General features: G+C 42.6%; 1 protein-coding gene across 1 annotated transcript; it reads left to right on the top strand.

Annotated features, from left to right (window-relative positions):
* The first annotated feature begins 15693 nt into the window (after positions 1-15693).
* Positions 15694-16259, top strand: LOC119352292. The gene has a single exon (XM_037618976.1). The coding sequence runs from the start codon at positions 15789-15791 to the stop codon at positions 16032-16034; it is 246 nt and encodes an 81-aa protein (XP_037474873.1). The 5' UTR covers positions 15694-15788; the 3' UTR covers positions 16035-16259.
* Positions 16260-17117: the final 858 nt, after the last annotated feature.

Below are 17117 nucleotides of genomic sequence, written 5' to 3'. Positions count from 1 at the left end.
TTGGGTAATTCGCATGCTTAATCTCTTCAGGGTCATGGACCCAAATTTAGAGGGAATTGTAGATATGGGTTTTTCTCCTCCAAAGGATCCCCTAAGATTATCTTTAGAGGATGAGAAAAACTCTTATCTCAATGCTCAAGCTTCTAATGTGCTTTTCGATGCTTTGAGCAATGTAGTTTTATTTCAACTCATGCCATTCTGGGATGCTCATGCCTTGTGGACGAAGCTTCAGGATAAATATGGTGTGTCCAAGATTTGTGGGGATGATTGTTCTCCCTCCACCTCCGGTCGTATAGTCTTCTCAACTTCTTCTACTTCACCTACATGTGGTTTGCCACAAGGTAATGATATGGTGAGTAGTGTTGGTCATTGCAATGATGATAGTATGCTTATTGTGGATGATCCTTCATCACTATCTTATTGCAATGATCCTTCTTTGGGCTTCAACACTTCGAGCACTCCAAATGTTTCACATGATTGTGTTGATAGTCCTTGCATATCATGTAGAAATTGCTTGACTAAATCTCATGATGATATGTGTACTATGTCTTGTTTCCATGATAAAAATACATATATTTCCTGGAATTGTTGTGCTAACAATGTAGAGGAAACCCAACACTCCATGGAACAAGATGTGGTGTTTAATGGTGCCTCAAGGGATCCTACATCATCATCTACTGCTTTTTGCCTTATGGCTAAGGCATCAAAGGTATATCCTACTTTGTAGCCCAATATGTCTCTTGATGATGATGTTTATGCTAATGATGATGAGGATAATGATGAAGAGAATGATAATGTTGCCTCCTTAAAAACTAAGGGGGAAATGATTTTTAAACCTCTTCACAAAAATAAACTTGCTCGTTCCAACTTCATGGAAATCATGTCTATTGCCATTGAAGGCAAGAAATATATTGATGAGTTGGAATCTCGTCTTGAGGAGCATGAGGTCACCATTGATAAAATGGAAAGTCATGAGCGTGATTACGCTAATGAGATTGCGGACCTCTCTCAAGCTCTTGAACTTGAACAAACCACCAAGGAATCTCTTGAGGAGACTTTTGCTCTAGAATTATCTAGAGTGAGGGAATCTCGTGATAGAGCTCTTGAGGTGGCCAATGATTTTGAAACTAAAAATGAGGAGCTTGAAGTTGTGCATGCTAAACTCCTTGAGGACTTTGAGCACCTCGAAAATGGCTCAAGGGTGATTAAGAGTGAGCTCATCAAACTCACTGAGTCTCATGCTCAACTTAAAGCTTCGTATACAAAAGAGCTTGCCAAGTTGTCTTCTCCTCTTGTTGTTAATGATGATGCTTGTACTACTAACTCTATCTCTTGTGAAGCATCCATTTGAAGGAGAATGTTGAGCTAAGGGCTCAACTTGATTTGCTATCTAGAAATTATGGGATGTTGGAAGAAAATCATGTAAAGCTCACAAGCTCTCATGATGATATTCTAGTATCCCATAATGTGCTAAAGTTAGCTCATGAGGCCATGATTGCTAAGGTAACATCTAGCGAGCCTCATGTGGATACTAGCACTACTTCTAGTCAAAATGCTATGTTGCCATGTGCTAGTCCTAGTAATTCATCTACTCACAATGTTGGTACATCTTGTGATGAATTTCTTTCCTTGCCTTGTTGCTCTAACGATGAAGCTTATACTTCCTCTAGTACTTGTGTTGAGACTAACCATGTAGAGGAAATCAAAGAGCTCAAGGCCCAAGTCACTTCTTTGAAGAAAGACTTGGAAAAGAGTCATGAAGGGAATTTCACACTCAACAATATCTTGAGTGTGCAAAAATCCCCCAATGACAAAGGTGGACTTGGATTCAACTCCAACAAGAAGAAGAAGTCCCAGGTGAACAAAAAGAAGGGCCAAGAACAAGTCAAGAATTCGGCCAAGATTGTTCGCTTCAAGTGCAAAGTAGAAGGGCATCATGTTAGATCTTGCCCATTGAAGAAGAAGCCCATTAATGACAAGCAACAAGGGAAGCGGCCACAAGTTCACTCTCATTCTCAACCTCAAGTTGAAGAAAAGCCTCTTCCCAAGAAGACTCAAGCTTATGCTTCTCAAGTTGAGAAATCAAGTGAGAAGAAAGTGAAGAGTAGAAGTTGCTACCTATGTCGCGAGAAAGGTCACCTCGCTTGTTCATGCACTAGTGGTAACTTATCCAACCCAATTATTATTGATGATGTTTATTCTCTTGGGAAGGATAAGGTTGGCAATGTGGTTGCCAAGTTTGTTGGTACTCAAAGTGGTTTGAAGCAAAGAACCATTTGGGTAGCCAAGCCTATTGTGACTAACCTCTTAGGACCCAACTTGGTTGGGGACCAACTAGCTCATACTTGATCAATAGGTGTTGTTGGAGGTCTTTGGAGACTTGGCTACATTATGAAGAATTAAGGGGACTTCATCATTCTTATTGTCTCAAGCCAAGTCATTCGGGTTATCAAGTTTCTATCTTATATCCAATGTTCCTCCTTGCGGTAACTCGTGCTTAAATTGTTTACTTGAAAGTTACTTGCCCCTTAGCATGTCGTGGTTTTGTACCTTGCATGTGCTTGTATATGTTGTGCTTCCAATTTGCTTATCTTGAGAAATCAAGTATGTGTATGTTGGTTTGCACATCATGTACGTGTGTGTTGTGTGTTGAGCCTTTTTGCATCTTGTTTATTTCTTAGTTGGCTCTTGTGAGAGATTAATGGAATATCCCATTATGGGGGAGTGATGTGCTTTGTGCACCTCACAATCCTATAAATGTGTGTACATGAGTAATACCATCTAGTATTGATATTTTAAGATTATCTAGTCACTATGTGGTATGTCTTCTCATGAGAAATTCAAATTCTAAATAGTACATTAATTATCTCTTGTTGGATCCTTTTATTTGCCTCTTGTTTATCCTTAATTGGTATCAGATTATGGGGGAGTAATATGCTATGTGTATATTACTAGCCTAGAAAATGTGTACATTTGAGATATTGTCACCTAGTGTTGATATTGTAAATTATCTTGTTCCTAGGTGGCATGTTAGCTCTACAAGTTGTAATTTGCTTTTTGTTTGGTGTGAAGATGATGTCGGATATCCTTATTATCTACCACCGGGAATTATTTCCAAATACTTCTTGTCTTTTGACAATTAGTACTCACTTATGTGTGGTAGAAATTATTGATCATCTTTACATTGGCATGTGCTTTTATTTGCCTTATCTCTTGCCTAGGATGGTGTCAACTCCCATTGTATTCCATACCACTTGTGGATCTTGTTAATTTCTTGACCTTGTCTAGTGTTTTCTAGATATAGTGAAAGTGGTGATCCCACCTCGTGCATTTTGTATTCAAATGCAAATTCTCTATAATGCACTAGTCTTGGGGGAGCTATCCTATTCTCTATAAAACACTCATCTTGTGATCCTTATCAAGTGTGTGTTTGTGGAAGGCAAGCCGTTTCTTTTTTATGCTTTGTGCCATCATGAAACTTTGTAGAGGGCTTGGTTTGTTTGGAACCATTCTCTCTTTTGGGAGTTTGACATCTTTCTTTTTGAGTGTATCAATGGATATCTCATTCCTTGATGTATCTTTTATGGATATCCTCCAAGTGATGATTTATTCATTCGGTATCTTTTCTTCGCTTGGTATTTCTTTGTCTTTTGGTCTCGGTTCTTGAAAGTCTTGAGCATGCATATTTACTTCTTGTAGTTTCTTTGGCATGTTTTCTTTCTTTGACCCAATATATAGGGGGAACTCCACCAAGTCTCAAATTGGATGAGATGTGCATGAAATTCATTTTCATATATATATGCACATATTTATGTGGAGTTTGTCCTATGTGTTGTTGGTTCTCTAACTCTTTGGTCCCAATGATTTTGGGTACCATTTTGTTTGTGTTATTGTTCTAGGAACAAGTGGAGATGCATTGGATGCTCGGCTCACTCACAAGGAAGGTGTTGTCACCATGTGCTTATTGGAGTCAAGCTAGGATGATCAATGAACTACTTTGTACCTTCAATTGGTATCTACTACATCCTTCCAATGTTATCTCGGTAACAAGTATCTTCATATACTTCATGCACACATTTCTTGCATCAACCTTGTGTAGGTTGTATCATGGCATGTTATCCATTCTTTCTTGTGATACTTGTTTCCTTTCTCAAAGCATCCCAACAATGATGTCTTGTTGCTAGTTGGGATGTCTTTGATGGGTGTGTGGTAGGAAGTCATTTATATACTATAAGACCATATCTAGCCATGTGCTATGCTTCCAAGCAAATATCTTATTGGTATATGTATGACTTCCTTTTGGATATCTTGTTCCTTCGTGTTGTAACTATTTCGGGTGTATATCCTTCTTTGTAGATATATATCATCATGATCTCGTCTACCTAGAACCATATACACTTGAGATAAATTACATCTCTAGATGATATCCTTTCTTTCACGTCCACCTTGTCTTTCTTATGTTATTTCTTTGGTGGCTCCGTGAAAGCTTTTGACTTGAGTGTGTATCGTATCTCGTTGCATCTTGATGCACTCTTGTGTGGTGAAGATTATTTTCCTCATGCTTTTCTCTACGAGGCTTTTTTCCATCTTAATTGGTATCCCTCGCCTTGATGAGGCTTTCATCTTCTATCTTCACCATGGGTTGTCACAAGCATAGGTTCTCTATATGCTTATTAGTAAGCTTGTGAACCCATTTGCTTGTTGTTTGTGGGAATGATAGGCCTTGCACTGTGTTGCCTTATTCTTTCAAGACTTTATTGATGCTTAATGCTCATTCGTACATTAGTCTTCTCAAGTGCATTGCCTTGACTCACACACATCATTTTGGTTGAGCCCTTTCTTAAGTTGCTTCTTTCACTTATTGCTCAACCATGTGTTTGTTACATGTACTAGGCTTAGTTTCCTATATGCTCACTTGCACTTGTTGTAAGTTTCTATTGATTTTGGGGGAGCTATGATCCTATTTTGTGCACTTTGTTTCCAAATTCAAATATTCTTATGTGTGCACAAATCATGGGGAGCCTCTCTAGTTTCTTTAGAACACTCCTTTGCTCATATCATAATATCTTTTATTCATGTGGCTCGTAGGATCATTGGCCTAGTTGGTTCAATTGGTATCTTTTGATAGCTTGCTTCAATAGATATCTTTTGATTGCTTGATTGCTTGTTTATCTCTTTGTTATGTCTTTATGGCATATCTTCATTTTGCAATCTTTGGGCCTCAATATAGTGTGTCTTCCTCCAAGTATTTACCGTTGGATGTGTGTATTGCATTCCACTCTCTTGTTGAGAAATACACAATTTATGGAGGACCACAATCCATATTGGCCCTCTAAGCTTTTCGCCCATTTTGGCAATCGATGCCAATGGGGGAGAAGTTTCAGAGAGTTTTGTGGAGAAGCTTTGGTTTATGTTTCCTTAGCTTTTGCATCTCATTCGCATGCATTATTGGTTGTTGCAGTGCATGGTGATGCATAATTCCATGTATAAACTCTCTTGAAAGTGATTGTCATCAATTACCAAAATGGGGGAGATTGAAAGAACATGTGGTGCCCCCATGTTTGGTTTTGGTAATTGATGACAATCTCTATGGACTAATGGTTGCCTTGAGTTATATTTGAAGGTTTTGTCCATAGGCTTTTCTTGGAGTACATGTGTTGGTTTCAAGGAGAGTTTGTGTTGATCAAGGTGCTATTAAGGAATTATCCAAAGCTTGGTCATGTGAGAGTTGAGCTTATTGCAAGCATGTCTTGAAGAAGAAGATTGTGTGATCATTCATGTTTACCTTCAAGACATCGTCCAAATGATGAGAGTTGGAAAGATTCAAGGTTGATCAAGACTAAGTCAAGAGTGAATCAAGTTGATCAACTCACAAAGCGTAGAAGATGTACCGAGAGGGATCAAGTGATCCCACGGTTTGGTAAGCATTGTAAATTGTGCTTTGTGTACTAACCCATGGTCTATGTGAGAGTTCTACGTGGGGTTAGGTACGTGTTCATGGGCTTGTGTTAAGAGGAAGATATCACTCAACCCATGGAGAGTATGACATCAAGTGGTGATCGTCATCAAGATTGCCGTGTGCAAGTTCAAGTGTATCATCGCGAAGAGATCAAGTGCTTGAAGCTTGCCGTCCATTGTGGTGACAATGGACTTGTGAAGATGTGCCGAAGAGTGGCTCACTCATAGTGGACTATGGGGGAGCAATCATCTAGTCTTCATCGAGCCAACGCAATCAAGAAAGGTGGTCCAACTTGAGGGAGTCAAGATCGTCATCATCTAGCTCAAGTGGACCATGTGCAAGGCAAAGGTTTGCCCTTCATAGGTTTTCTATTTTACCGGTCTCATGGTGGTAGTTTGGAGACCGGGTTATAGGATCGTTTGCCGTACTATCAAGGGGGGGCTCTCAAGTTGGTAGCTTGATCGTATCGTTAGTAGAGAGCTCAAACCATTACATCCTTGCATCATCTTTTTTGGTTCTTGTTTGGTTCTCTTTGTGAGTCTTAGAGCTTATGGTCATCTTGATGACAAGCTTGAGTTCATCGAAAACGGAGTTCGCATGCATCTTCTATGATGTTTTCGGTGTTGGAGGTTTTACCGGTCTTTTCTGAGGAAGGGTTCTCACCATTTTCTTATGGGCCTTTTCTCATTTGCTTCTTATTGATATTTCTTTGAAGATTGTGTTAGCCCTTGTCGCTAGCTTTCCAACAAACTTGGTTTCATCGAATTCGGAGTCCGTTTGCAAAAGTTGTGGCACTTTTGGTGTTCTGAAAAGGCTGCCGCGGTACTACCGCGAATTGGAGCGGATATAATTTTTTACTACCGCTCCAGAGCAGTACTACCGCGGCTCCTACAGCGGTAGTACCACTCCGGACCAAAAACTCATCCCAAGTCTTGCGGTGGTAGGCCCGGATGTATTTTTTTAGTACCGCTCGCAAGCAGTAGTACCGCTCCGGCGGTTCTTCTGGCCTTTTGCCTCCTCGCTGTTGTTTTTCAAAGGGGTACTTCCGCCCTAGCGGTAGTACCACTCCTTGGAGCGGTAGTACCGCTCTGTGCGGGCTGTGAGCATAACAGTTGGATTTTTCCCCACCTATTAAAGGGGGTCTTCTTCCCAATGAACAAAATTCTCTTTAGCTCATGTTCTTCCCCCATTGTTGACCTTCTTCGAGCTTGCTAACTCTCAATCCCTCCAATAATTCTTGCTAGTTCTTGAGGGAAAAGAGAGAGGAGATCTAGATCCATGCTTCCATCAATCACTTTCTCCTCTATGTGAGGGGAACCCCTTGGATCTAGATCTTGAAGTTCTTCGTGTTCTCTTCTTCGTTCTTCCTCTCATTTTCCTCCCTAGCATTTGTTGCTTCGGTGGGATTTGGGAGAGAAGGACTTAGGCACTCCGTGTGCCCTTGCCATTACATTTGGTGCATCGGTTTGAGTTCTACACGATGATACGTGGAAGTTACAAGTTGAGAAGCTTATTACTCTTGGGTGCTTGGTACCCTTGAGCTTGTTCCTCTTGGGTGCTTGTGTGCCCTAGACGGTTGAGGTCATCTCGGAGCCATATTCCATTGTGGTGAAGTTTCGTGGTGTCGTTGGGGAGTTAACCCCAACCTTTGTGGTGATCGGAGCTCAATCATTATGGTGTAAAGCTCCGGGCAAGCGTCGGGGTCTCCAATTAGGTTGTGGAGATCGCCCCGAGCAATTTGACGGGTTCCGGTGACCGCCCCCAAGGGTTGCCAAAGTGTACGGGTTCGGTAACTGCCCCCAAGGGTTGCCATTTGTACGGGTTCGGTGACCGCCCTCAAGGGTCCCTTAGTGGAATCACGGCATCTTGCATTGTGCAAGGGCGTGAGGAGATTACGGTGGCCCTAGTGGCTTCTTGGGGAGCATTGTGCCTCCACACCGCTCCAAACGGAGATTAGCATCCGCAAGGGTGTGAACTTTGGGATACATCGTCGTCTCCGCGTGCCTCGGTTATCTCTTACGCGAGCTCTTTACTTATGCACTTTACTTTGTGATAGCCATATTGTTTCTTATCATATATCTTGCTATCACCTAGTAGTCTATCTTGCTTAGCATAAGTTGTTGGTGCACATAGGTGAGCCTAGTTGTTGTAGGTTTTGTGCTTGACAAATTAACCGCTAGGTTTATTCCGCATTTGTTCAAGCCTAAACCGTAATTATTTTAAAACGCCTATTCACCCCGCCCTCTAGGCGACATCCACGATCCTTCAGCTTCGCACCAGTTTTGTTGAGAGGCCTGAATCACCTCTCTTATATCGTTTAATTTTTGATAAACGACGTATTTTCCGTATTACTCTCCCTGCTCCTGCCTTCTTTGATTCACAGACAAAAGGAAGATATGTTATTATCAGAGAGGAGGCAGAAGAGTACGAGAGGAGAGCGGAGGCAGCTCGACTCCACGCTGCAGCTCAGCAGGCGATAACCGCTGCACATCAGTATGATCCCAACTATTCTTCCTCATCACAGTACGACCCCAACAACTATTATTATGGATATCCGCCAGGCCAGCCGTGGCCATAGACCAACTTAGGCCAAAAGCCTAAGCTTGGGGGAGTACGTATTTCTCACCGACATTACATTTATGTTCACACACACTCATTGCTAGATGTCGGTGCTCATACTTTTTCACTGTAATATCCATGCTAGTTTATTTTCTTTTTCCTGCTTTCTTCTTGTGTGTTTGTTAAACCTTAAGAAAAACCAATAAATTAGTAGTAGTTTATTTTTCTGCTATAGTAGTAATAATTAAAAAGAAAACCCAAAAATATTTCACGTTCTTCTTTTGCTTGTTGGGAGCTTTCCCATGTAAATAGTTTTATTTCTTTTCTTTTCTTTGGGGGTCAGTAGGAGAAGACCATAATTAAATTGTTGAAGTGGCTCTTATATGCATTATTGTTGATTTAACCAAGAGCCCATATTGCCTTGTCTTCTCCTGTTTATTGAATGCTCGCAGATTCCAGCTTAGTCCAAGGCACGTATACTCTTATTATTATTCACACCGTTCGGTCGTGCAAGTGAAAGGCAATTATGGTGATATATGATGGATTGTCTGAGATGAGAAAAGCTGGTATGAACTCGACCTCTTTTGTTTTTGTAAATATGATGAGTCCCTCGTTCTTGATTCAGCTTATTATGAATAAACATGTTTGCAATGACAATTAGAGATCATAGTTGCTTGTGCCATGCTTGATTAGCTATGAGTTATAATGATTTACCTTGTGTGCCAACATGCTATTGAGATGATTATGATGTGGTATGATGGGGTGGTATCCTCTTTTGAATGATTTAAGTGACTTGACTTGGCACATGTTCACGCATGTAGTTGAAACAAAATCAACATAGCCTTCACGATATTTATGTTCATGGTGGATTATATCCTACTCATGCTTGCATCCAATGTTTTTTAATTTTAATGCATGTACATGGCTGTTGTCGCTCTCTAGTTGGTCGCTTCCCAGTCTTTTGCTAGCCTTCACCTGTACTAAGCGGGAATACTGCTTGTGCATCCAATCCCTTAAACCCCAAAGTTATTCCAGATGAGTCCACTATACCTTCCTATATGCGGTATCTACCTGCCATTCCAAGTAAATTTGTATGTGCCAAACTCTAAACCTTCAAATAAACATTCTGTTTTGTATGCTCGAATAGCTCATGTATCAACAAAGGTTGTCCTTATCTTCCGTGTTAGGCGGGTTATTCTCAAGAGGAGTGGACTCCTCTCCTCACTCACGAGAAAATGGTTGGTCATCGGGATGCCCAGTCCCATGCTTTATGCAAACCAAATCAAAATTAATTGCAAACAAAACTCCCCCTGGGACCTGATGTATGTTGGAGGCACTCGTTGTTTCGAGCAAGCCATGGATTGATGCTTGTTGGTAGAGGGGGAGTATAAACTTTACCATTCTGTTTGGGAACCGCCTATAATGTGTTTAGCATGGAAGATATCGCCATCTCTTAGTTGTTACGTTGACAATGAAAGTATACCGCTCAAAATACAATTTATCTCTATTTCAAAACCGAGCTCTGGCACCTCTACAAATTCCTGCTTCCCTCTGTGAAGGGCCTATCCATTTACTTTTATGTTGAGTCATCACCGTCTTATTAAAAAGCACTAGCTGGAGAGCACAACCGTCATTTGCATTCATCACTGTTAATTTATATTGGGTATGACTATGATTGGATCTCTTTTACCATGAATTACAATGTCTAGTCAGTCCTTGATCTTTAAAGGTGCTCTACATTTATGTTTTGCGGTCTCAAAAAGGGCTAGCGAGATACCATCTTGTTATATCATATTATGATTGTTTTGAGAAAGTGTTGTCATCCGAGATTTATTATTATGACTTGCTAGTTGATTATGCTATTGATATGAGTCATTGTGAGACCTGAGAATTATTGCAAATGTGGTTAGCTATGATCTATGCTGAAAACTTGAATGCTGGCTTGACATAGTTACAACAACAAGAGCAAACAGAGTTTGTAAAAGTTTTTCTTTCTTTCTTTCAGTTTGTCAACTGAATTGCTTGAGGACAAGCAAGGGTTTAAGCTTGGGGGAGTTGATACATCTCCGTCTTATCTACTTTTCCAAACACTTTTGCCCTTGTTTTGGACTCTAACTTGTATGATTTGAATGGAACTAACCCGGACTGACGCTGTTTTCAGCAGAATTGGCATGGTGTTGTTTTATGTGCAGAAAACAAATATTCTCGGAATGACCTGAAACTCCACGGAACATCTTAGAAAAAATAATAATAAAATCCTCGCCAAAGATGAAGACCAGGGGGCCACACCCTTCTCACGAGGGTGGGGGCGCCCCTCCCTAGGGCGCCCCCTACCTCGTGGCCCCCCTGGAAACCCTTCGATGCCAACTCCAACTCTATATATTTGCTTTCGGAGAAAAAAAAAATCAGAGAGAAGATCGCGTTTTACGATACGGAGCCACCGCCAAGCCTTAAAACCTCTCAGGAGGGCTGATCTGGAGTCCGTTCGGGGCTCCGGAGAGGGGAATTCGTCGCCGTCGTCATCATCAACCATCCTCCATCACCAATTTCATGATGCTTACCGCCGTGCGTGAGTAATTGCATCGTAGGCTTGCTGGACAGTGATGGGTTGGATGAGATTTATCATGTAATCGAGTTAGTTTTGTTAGGGTTTGATCCCTAGTATCCATTATGTTCTGAGATTGATGTTGCTATGACTTTGCTATGCTTAATGCTTGTCACTAGGGCCCGAGTGCCATGATTTCAGATCTGAACCTATTATGTTTTCATGAATATATGTGAGTTCTTGATCCTATCTTGCAAGTCTATAGCCACCTACTATGTGTTATGATCCAGCAACCCCGAAGTGACAATAATCGGGACCACTCCCGGTGATGACCATAGTTTGAGAGTTCATGTATTCACTATGTGCTAATGCTTTGTTCCAGTTCTCTATTAAAAGGAGGCCTTAATATCCCTTAGTTTCCAATAGGACCCTGCTGCCACGGGAGGGTAGGACAAAAGATGTCATGCAAGTTCTTTTCCATAAGCACGTATGACTATATATGGAATACATGCCTACATTACATTGATGAATTGAAGCTAGTTCTGTGTCACCCTATGTTATGACTGTTACATGATGAACCGCATCCGGCATAATTATCCATCACTGATTCGGTGCCTACGAGTTTTCCATATATTGGTTTACGCTTATTTACTTTCCCGCTGCTACTGTTACAATCACTACAAAATACCAAAAACATCACTTTTGCTGTCTTTACTTTTGTTGCCGCTAGCACCACTATCATATTACTTTGCTACTAAACACTTTGCTGCAGATACTAAGTTTTCAGGTGTGGTTGAATTGATAACTCAGCTGCTAATACTTGAGAATATTCTTTGGCTTCCCTTGTGTCGAATCAATAAATTTGGGTTGAATACTCTACCCTCGAAAGCTGTTGCGATCCCCTATACTTGTGGGTTATCAACAGGTGAGATTCGTAGGACGACTGATACGTCTCCAACGTATCTATAATTTTTTATTGTTCCATGCTATTATATTATCTGTTTTGGATGTTAATGGGCTTTATTTTACACTTTTATATTATTTTTGGGACTAACCTATTAACCCAAGGCCCAGTGCAAATTGTTTTTTTGCCTATTTTAGTGTTTCGCAGAAAAGGAATATGAAACGGAGTCCAAACGTAATTGAAACCTTCAGGAGCGTGATTTTTGGAACAAACGTGATCCAGAGGACTTGCAATGGACATCAAGAAAGGAACGAGGTGTCCACGAGGCAGGGGGCGCGCCTGCTACCTCTTGAGCATGCGTTGGTTTTCCCTTGAAGAGGAAAGGGTGATGCAGCAAAGCAGCGTAAGTATTTTCCTCAGTTTTTTGAGAACCAATGTATCAATCCAGTAGGAGACCACGCGCGAGTCACCTCGTACCTGCACAAACAAATAAGAACCTCGCAATCAACGCGATAAAGGGGTTGTCAATCCCTTCACGGCCAGTTGCAAGAGTGAGATCTGATAGAGGTAATAATAATAAGATAAATATTTTTAGTATTTTTATGATGTAGATTGAAAGTAAAGATTGCAAAATAAACAGTGCCAGAAATAGCTAGTTGACGGAAGATTAATATGATGAAAGATAGACCCGGGGGCCATAGGTTTCACTAGTGGCTTCTCTCAAGATAGCATAAGTATTACAGTGGATGAACAAATTACTGTCCAGCAATTGATAGAATTGAGCATAGTTATGAGAATATCTAGGTATGATCATGTATATAGGCATCACGTCCGTGACAAGTAGACCGAATCCTGCCTGCATCTACTACTATTACTCCACACATCGACCGCTATCCAGCATGCATCTAGAGTATTAAGTTCATAAGAACAGATTAACGCTTTAAGCAAGATGACATGATGTAAAGGGATAAACTCATGCAATATGATACAAACCCTATCTTCTTATCCTCGATGGCAACAATACAATGCGTGTCACTTTCCCTACTGTCACTGGGATCGAGGACCGCAAGATTGAAACCAAAGCTAAGCACTTCTCCCATTGCAAGAAAGATCAATCTAGTGGGCCAAACCAAACTGAAAATTCGAAGAGACTTGCAAAGATAATCAATCATACATAAAAGAATTCAGAGAAGATTCAAATATTGTTCATAGATAATCTTGATCATAAACCACAATTCATCAGATCTCGACAAACACACCGCAAAAAAAGATTACATCGAATAGATCTCCAAGAGAATCAAGGAGAACTTTGTATTGAGATCCAAAGAGAGAGAAGAAGCCATCTAACTAATAACTATGGACCCGAATGTCTGAGGTAAACTACTCACACATCATTGGAGAGGCTATGGTGTTGATGTAGAAGCCCTCCGTGATCAATGCCCCCTCCGGCGGAGCGCTGGAAAAGGCCTCAAGATGGGATCTCACGGGTACAGAAGGTTGCGGTGGTGAAATTAGGTTTTCGTAGTGCTCCTTGATGTTTTCAGGGTACGTAGGTATATATAGGAGGAAGAAATAGGTCGATGGAGCCACGAGGGGCCCACGAGGATGGAGGGCGCACCCAGGGGGGTAGGCGCGCCCCCTGCCTCGTGGCCTCCTCGTTGGTTGCTTGACGTCCACTCCAAGTCCTTTGGATCACGTTTGTTCCAAAAATCACGCTCCCGAAGGTTTCGTTCCGTTTGGACTCCGTTTGTTATTCTTTTTCTGCCAAACACTGAAATAGGCAAAAAAACAGTAATTTGGGTTGGGCCTCCGGTTAATAGGTTAGTCCCAAAAATAATATAAAAATATATAAATAAGTCCATTAAACATCCAAAATAGAATATATAATAGCATGGAGCAATCAAAAATTATAGATACGTTGGAGACGTATCAAGCATCCCCAAGTTTAATTCCCGCTCGTCCTCAAGTAGGTAAATGATAAAAACAGAATTTTTGATGTGGAATGTTTCCTAACATATTTCTCAATGTAATCTTCTTTATTGTCCTCCACTAGTGTTGCCCGTAGCCTCCCGCGCCCTCTGCCTCGCACGAGGGCACAACGCTCCATGGCAGCAGACGCGCCATGAGTCTTGTCGGCGTTTATCTTCGGCTCAGAGTCAATGGTGTTGATGAGTCACCGAAGGGGTTGCGCCGCCGCTACAGCATTGTGGTGCCAAATGGACCGCACCGCCTCTGACGAGGCAGCGAGAGTCCCGCCATTTGCACGGACGCAATGGAATCTCGCTGAGTTCGACCGCTATCGGGCAGACTCCTCCCGAGAGCAGCGGAGAGCAATGCTAATAACCATCGCCTGCCACATCGGACCACATGGGGAAGAGGTATGAGTCCATAGATCGGGAGTGGTCGGATCGCTACCCGCCATGCCGAATAAGGCCAGAGATCGGATGCTTGTAAAAATAATTCTTTTTTAGGGGAAGAAATGCCGCGGGATCTTTGCGGTTGCAGACGACGCAGCTTCAGTTGAGTGTGCACTTGGCCGCGTTGCACGCACCGTCGCCTGAACGACGTACGTACATACGTACGCGGTGGGTTTGATGGGCTGCACGTAGGGAAGCTCAGCGGAGCCGCGTTTTCCACCTGCTCCATCGGTCGGACTCGGTCACTGGGAAGGAGCATGGAAGGAACGCGTCCAACGACCCTCGATCGGCACACACTGACTCAAGTCGCGGTCGTGAGTCCATGCCCATACCAACGACCAGCGCTTCCACTGGCCGGCTGTTTCTACACTTTTTCCCTGTTGCACCGGCAGTGCTGCAGTAGTGTCCACCGCTTCCTACTAGCCACAATTATTCTCGAGTCTAAACTACCCAGCGTCCTCCTGGGGAGTGGGGCGTTTTTGGTGACCAGGCTCCATGGAGCCCCTTTTTTTTTTGAAAAATTAAAATCCAAACTTTTTGGTGTAAAAAAAAGAAAAAATGCACACAAAAAAAGCTGAGTAGAAAAATGCAAATATACAAGGATGAAATCTATATGTGTGTAAAAATTCAGGATGAAATACCTTGAAATGCGAACTATACAAAATCATTTATATTTTCATAAACTTTGAGGATGAATAGTATCATGTGCTGAAAAGCCTCGAATTTGTTTATTTTTTTAACACCCCTCATTTCAACGTATTTCGTCCAAAGAATTACACGCATGTACATTATACCTTCATGTATATCTGTTTTTTTTCAGAATTTGTTGAAACGTAAAAGAAAAAAATGAACTTCACGAATAAAGGCCTCCATGAAGTTCGGCCCCCAAAAGCAAATTTTCGCCTCCTGGACGCCTATCTAGCTATGCAGGAGACAAACAAGTTACGTACGTACGCTGAATGCTTAACCAAAGCTCAACTAATTAGTGGGCCTGATGAGTTGCTTTCATCAAAAAATAACACCAGCTACTTGCAGTACAAGTTTATAAATGGATCCCACTGTGGAACAACCATCATTTCCACGTTGGTGTCGGCTCGAATGAACGCAGCCCCTGACTAGACTAGTAGAGCGGAAGAAGCAGAGTCATCCTCTGTTCTTGAAACAAGTCAACACACGAGGACTGATGAGAAGATTCGCAACCCCTTCCCTTCCACCTCACCGTTTGACCCCTTCCACCCAACACTCGACACCGCCCATCGCTATATATGAGCAGCTCCACACCCAACACAGATAAACACAAAAGGCAGACCATCTCCCTTTCTTCTTCAAGAAAGATCTCTCTCATTGCTCACTGCCAAGTTCCCTCCATCGATCATCTCCCCGTCGCCGCTCACGAAACAACTCATGGCTTCTTCCTCCAGCGCCCGAAGCAGCCGTGTGGCCACATGCCTCGTGCTGCTTCTCCTGGTCGTCAGCCTCCGAGAAGCCTCGGCCGCGAGGCCGCTCCCGCCAGCCGTCGACATGCCTAGCGAGGTGCTCAAGGACCAGGTGATCGTCAACAAGTACGCGCCGCTTCTGCTCGCCATGCTGCCGAGGGGCCCCGTGACGCCGTCCGGCCCCAGCGGCGGCACGAACGAGGCCGGGAACTGATTGAGCAAGCGCAGTGTTTCCCCTAGGATAAATAGATCCATCGATCTAAAGAAATCGTTAGGCATGCTGTGGTAGACGGTATGCTCTGTTTTGCAGTACAAAATACTTGTACATACATGATTGTTAGACTGGGAGACTTGGGCATATAGTGTAGGATATATCCCAAAATTGTACCTTCGTTCTTTAATTTGTCCCTTGAAGTAATTGATTGAAAGAGTTTTGTCTTGATCCATCTTTTGAAAACTTGATTGTTCATAGTCACCGATTCAAGATGATACTGGCAAAAAGATTTTCCCAGCTCCTGGCCTTTGCAACAACTATAAAACATAAGTTTACAATCTACGCGGAGAATTAGGAAGGAAAAGAAAGCAGTAGCCCATAAGAATTTACCCCAGAAAAATCTACACGAATGCTGACTTGGATGTTGAGTAAATATGCAATTTTTCGATTAAATTAATCCATGAAAAGATTACTAGCATGGCATTGAGAGAAGTAAACACATACTGATATTCGATCATGCAAGCATATAGTACTATGCTAATAGCAGACACATCTACGTATAACGTTAGCATGGCTAAAACAGAAATCATTAGAAACGGGATAAACGAGTTATATCCAGTCGGCCAGGCAGAAGCCGCGACGGCGGCGGATGCAGCAGCAGCGTCCTCGACGGCCTTCTTGTCGGCTTCGATCTTCTCGGCGGCGGCACGTTCAGTGTCGGTGGACATGATGATGACGAGGGCGAAATGGACGTAGACGAACAGAGGCGAGCAGTCGCTTCCCAAAAACCTAATCGCCCCTCTCTCGTACAGGATCCAGAGAGGCTGGGTTTCGGAGACCTGCTCGCTCGTCGACCGTGTACGTAGCGGACGTGATGGAGTCGCTGGTGGCAGCAGCAGCAAAGGAACGACAGTGGGCGTGGAGGCAGAGATGCGATCTGTTTCGCGTGTGACGGCTAGGGTTGGGAGACGCCTCACACATATATAAGCGCAGCCGTGTAGGGAGACATGGGCTGAGCACACGTCCGAGTCGGTAACAGCCCACGATCCGACGTCTCAGATCGTGGTCCACCTGTCAATGACA

The sequence above is a fragment of the Triticum dicoccoides genome, chromosome 2A, assembly GCF_002162155.2.
Source record: "Triticum dicoccoides isolate Atlit2015 ecotype Zavitan chromosome 2A, WEW_v2.0, whole genome shotgun sequence".
NCBI lineage: Eukaryota > Viridiplantae > Streptophyta > Magnoliopsida > Poales > Poaceae > Triticum > Triticum dicoccoides.
The sequence above is the reverse complement of the archived record's forward strand: the minus strand, read 5'-3'. Positions and strand labels throughout refer to the sequence as shown.

Coding starts and splice junctions, on each gene's coding strand:
- LOC119352292 (XM_037618976.1), top strand. CDS start 15,789: ATGGCTTCTTCCTCCAGCGCCCGAAGCAGCCGTGTGGCCACATGCCTC.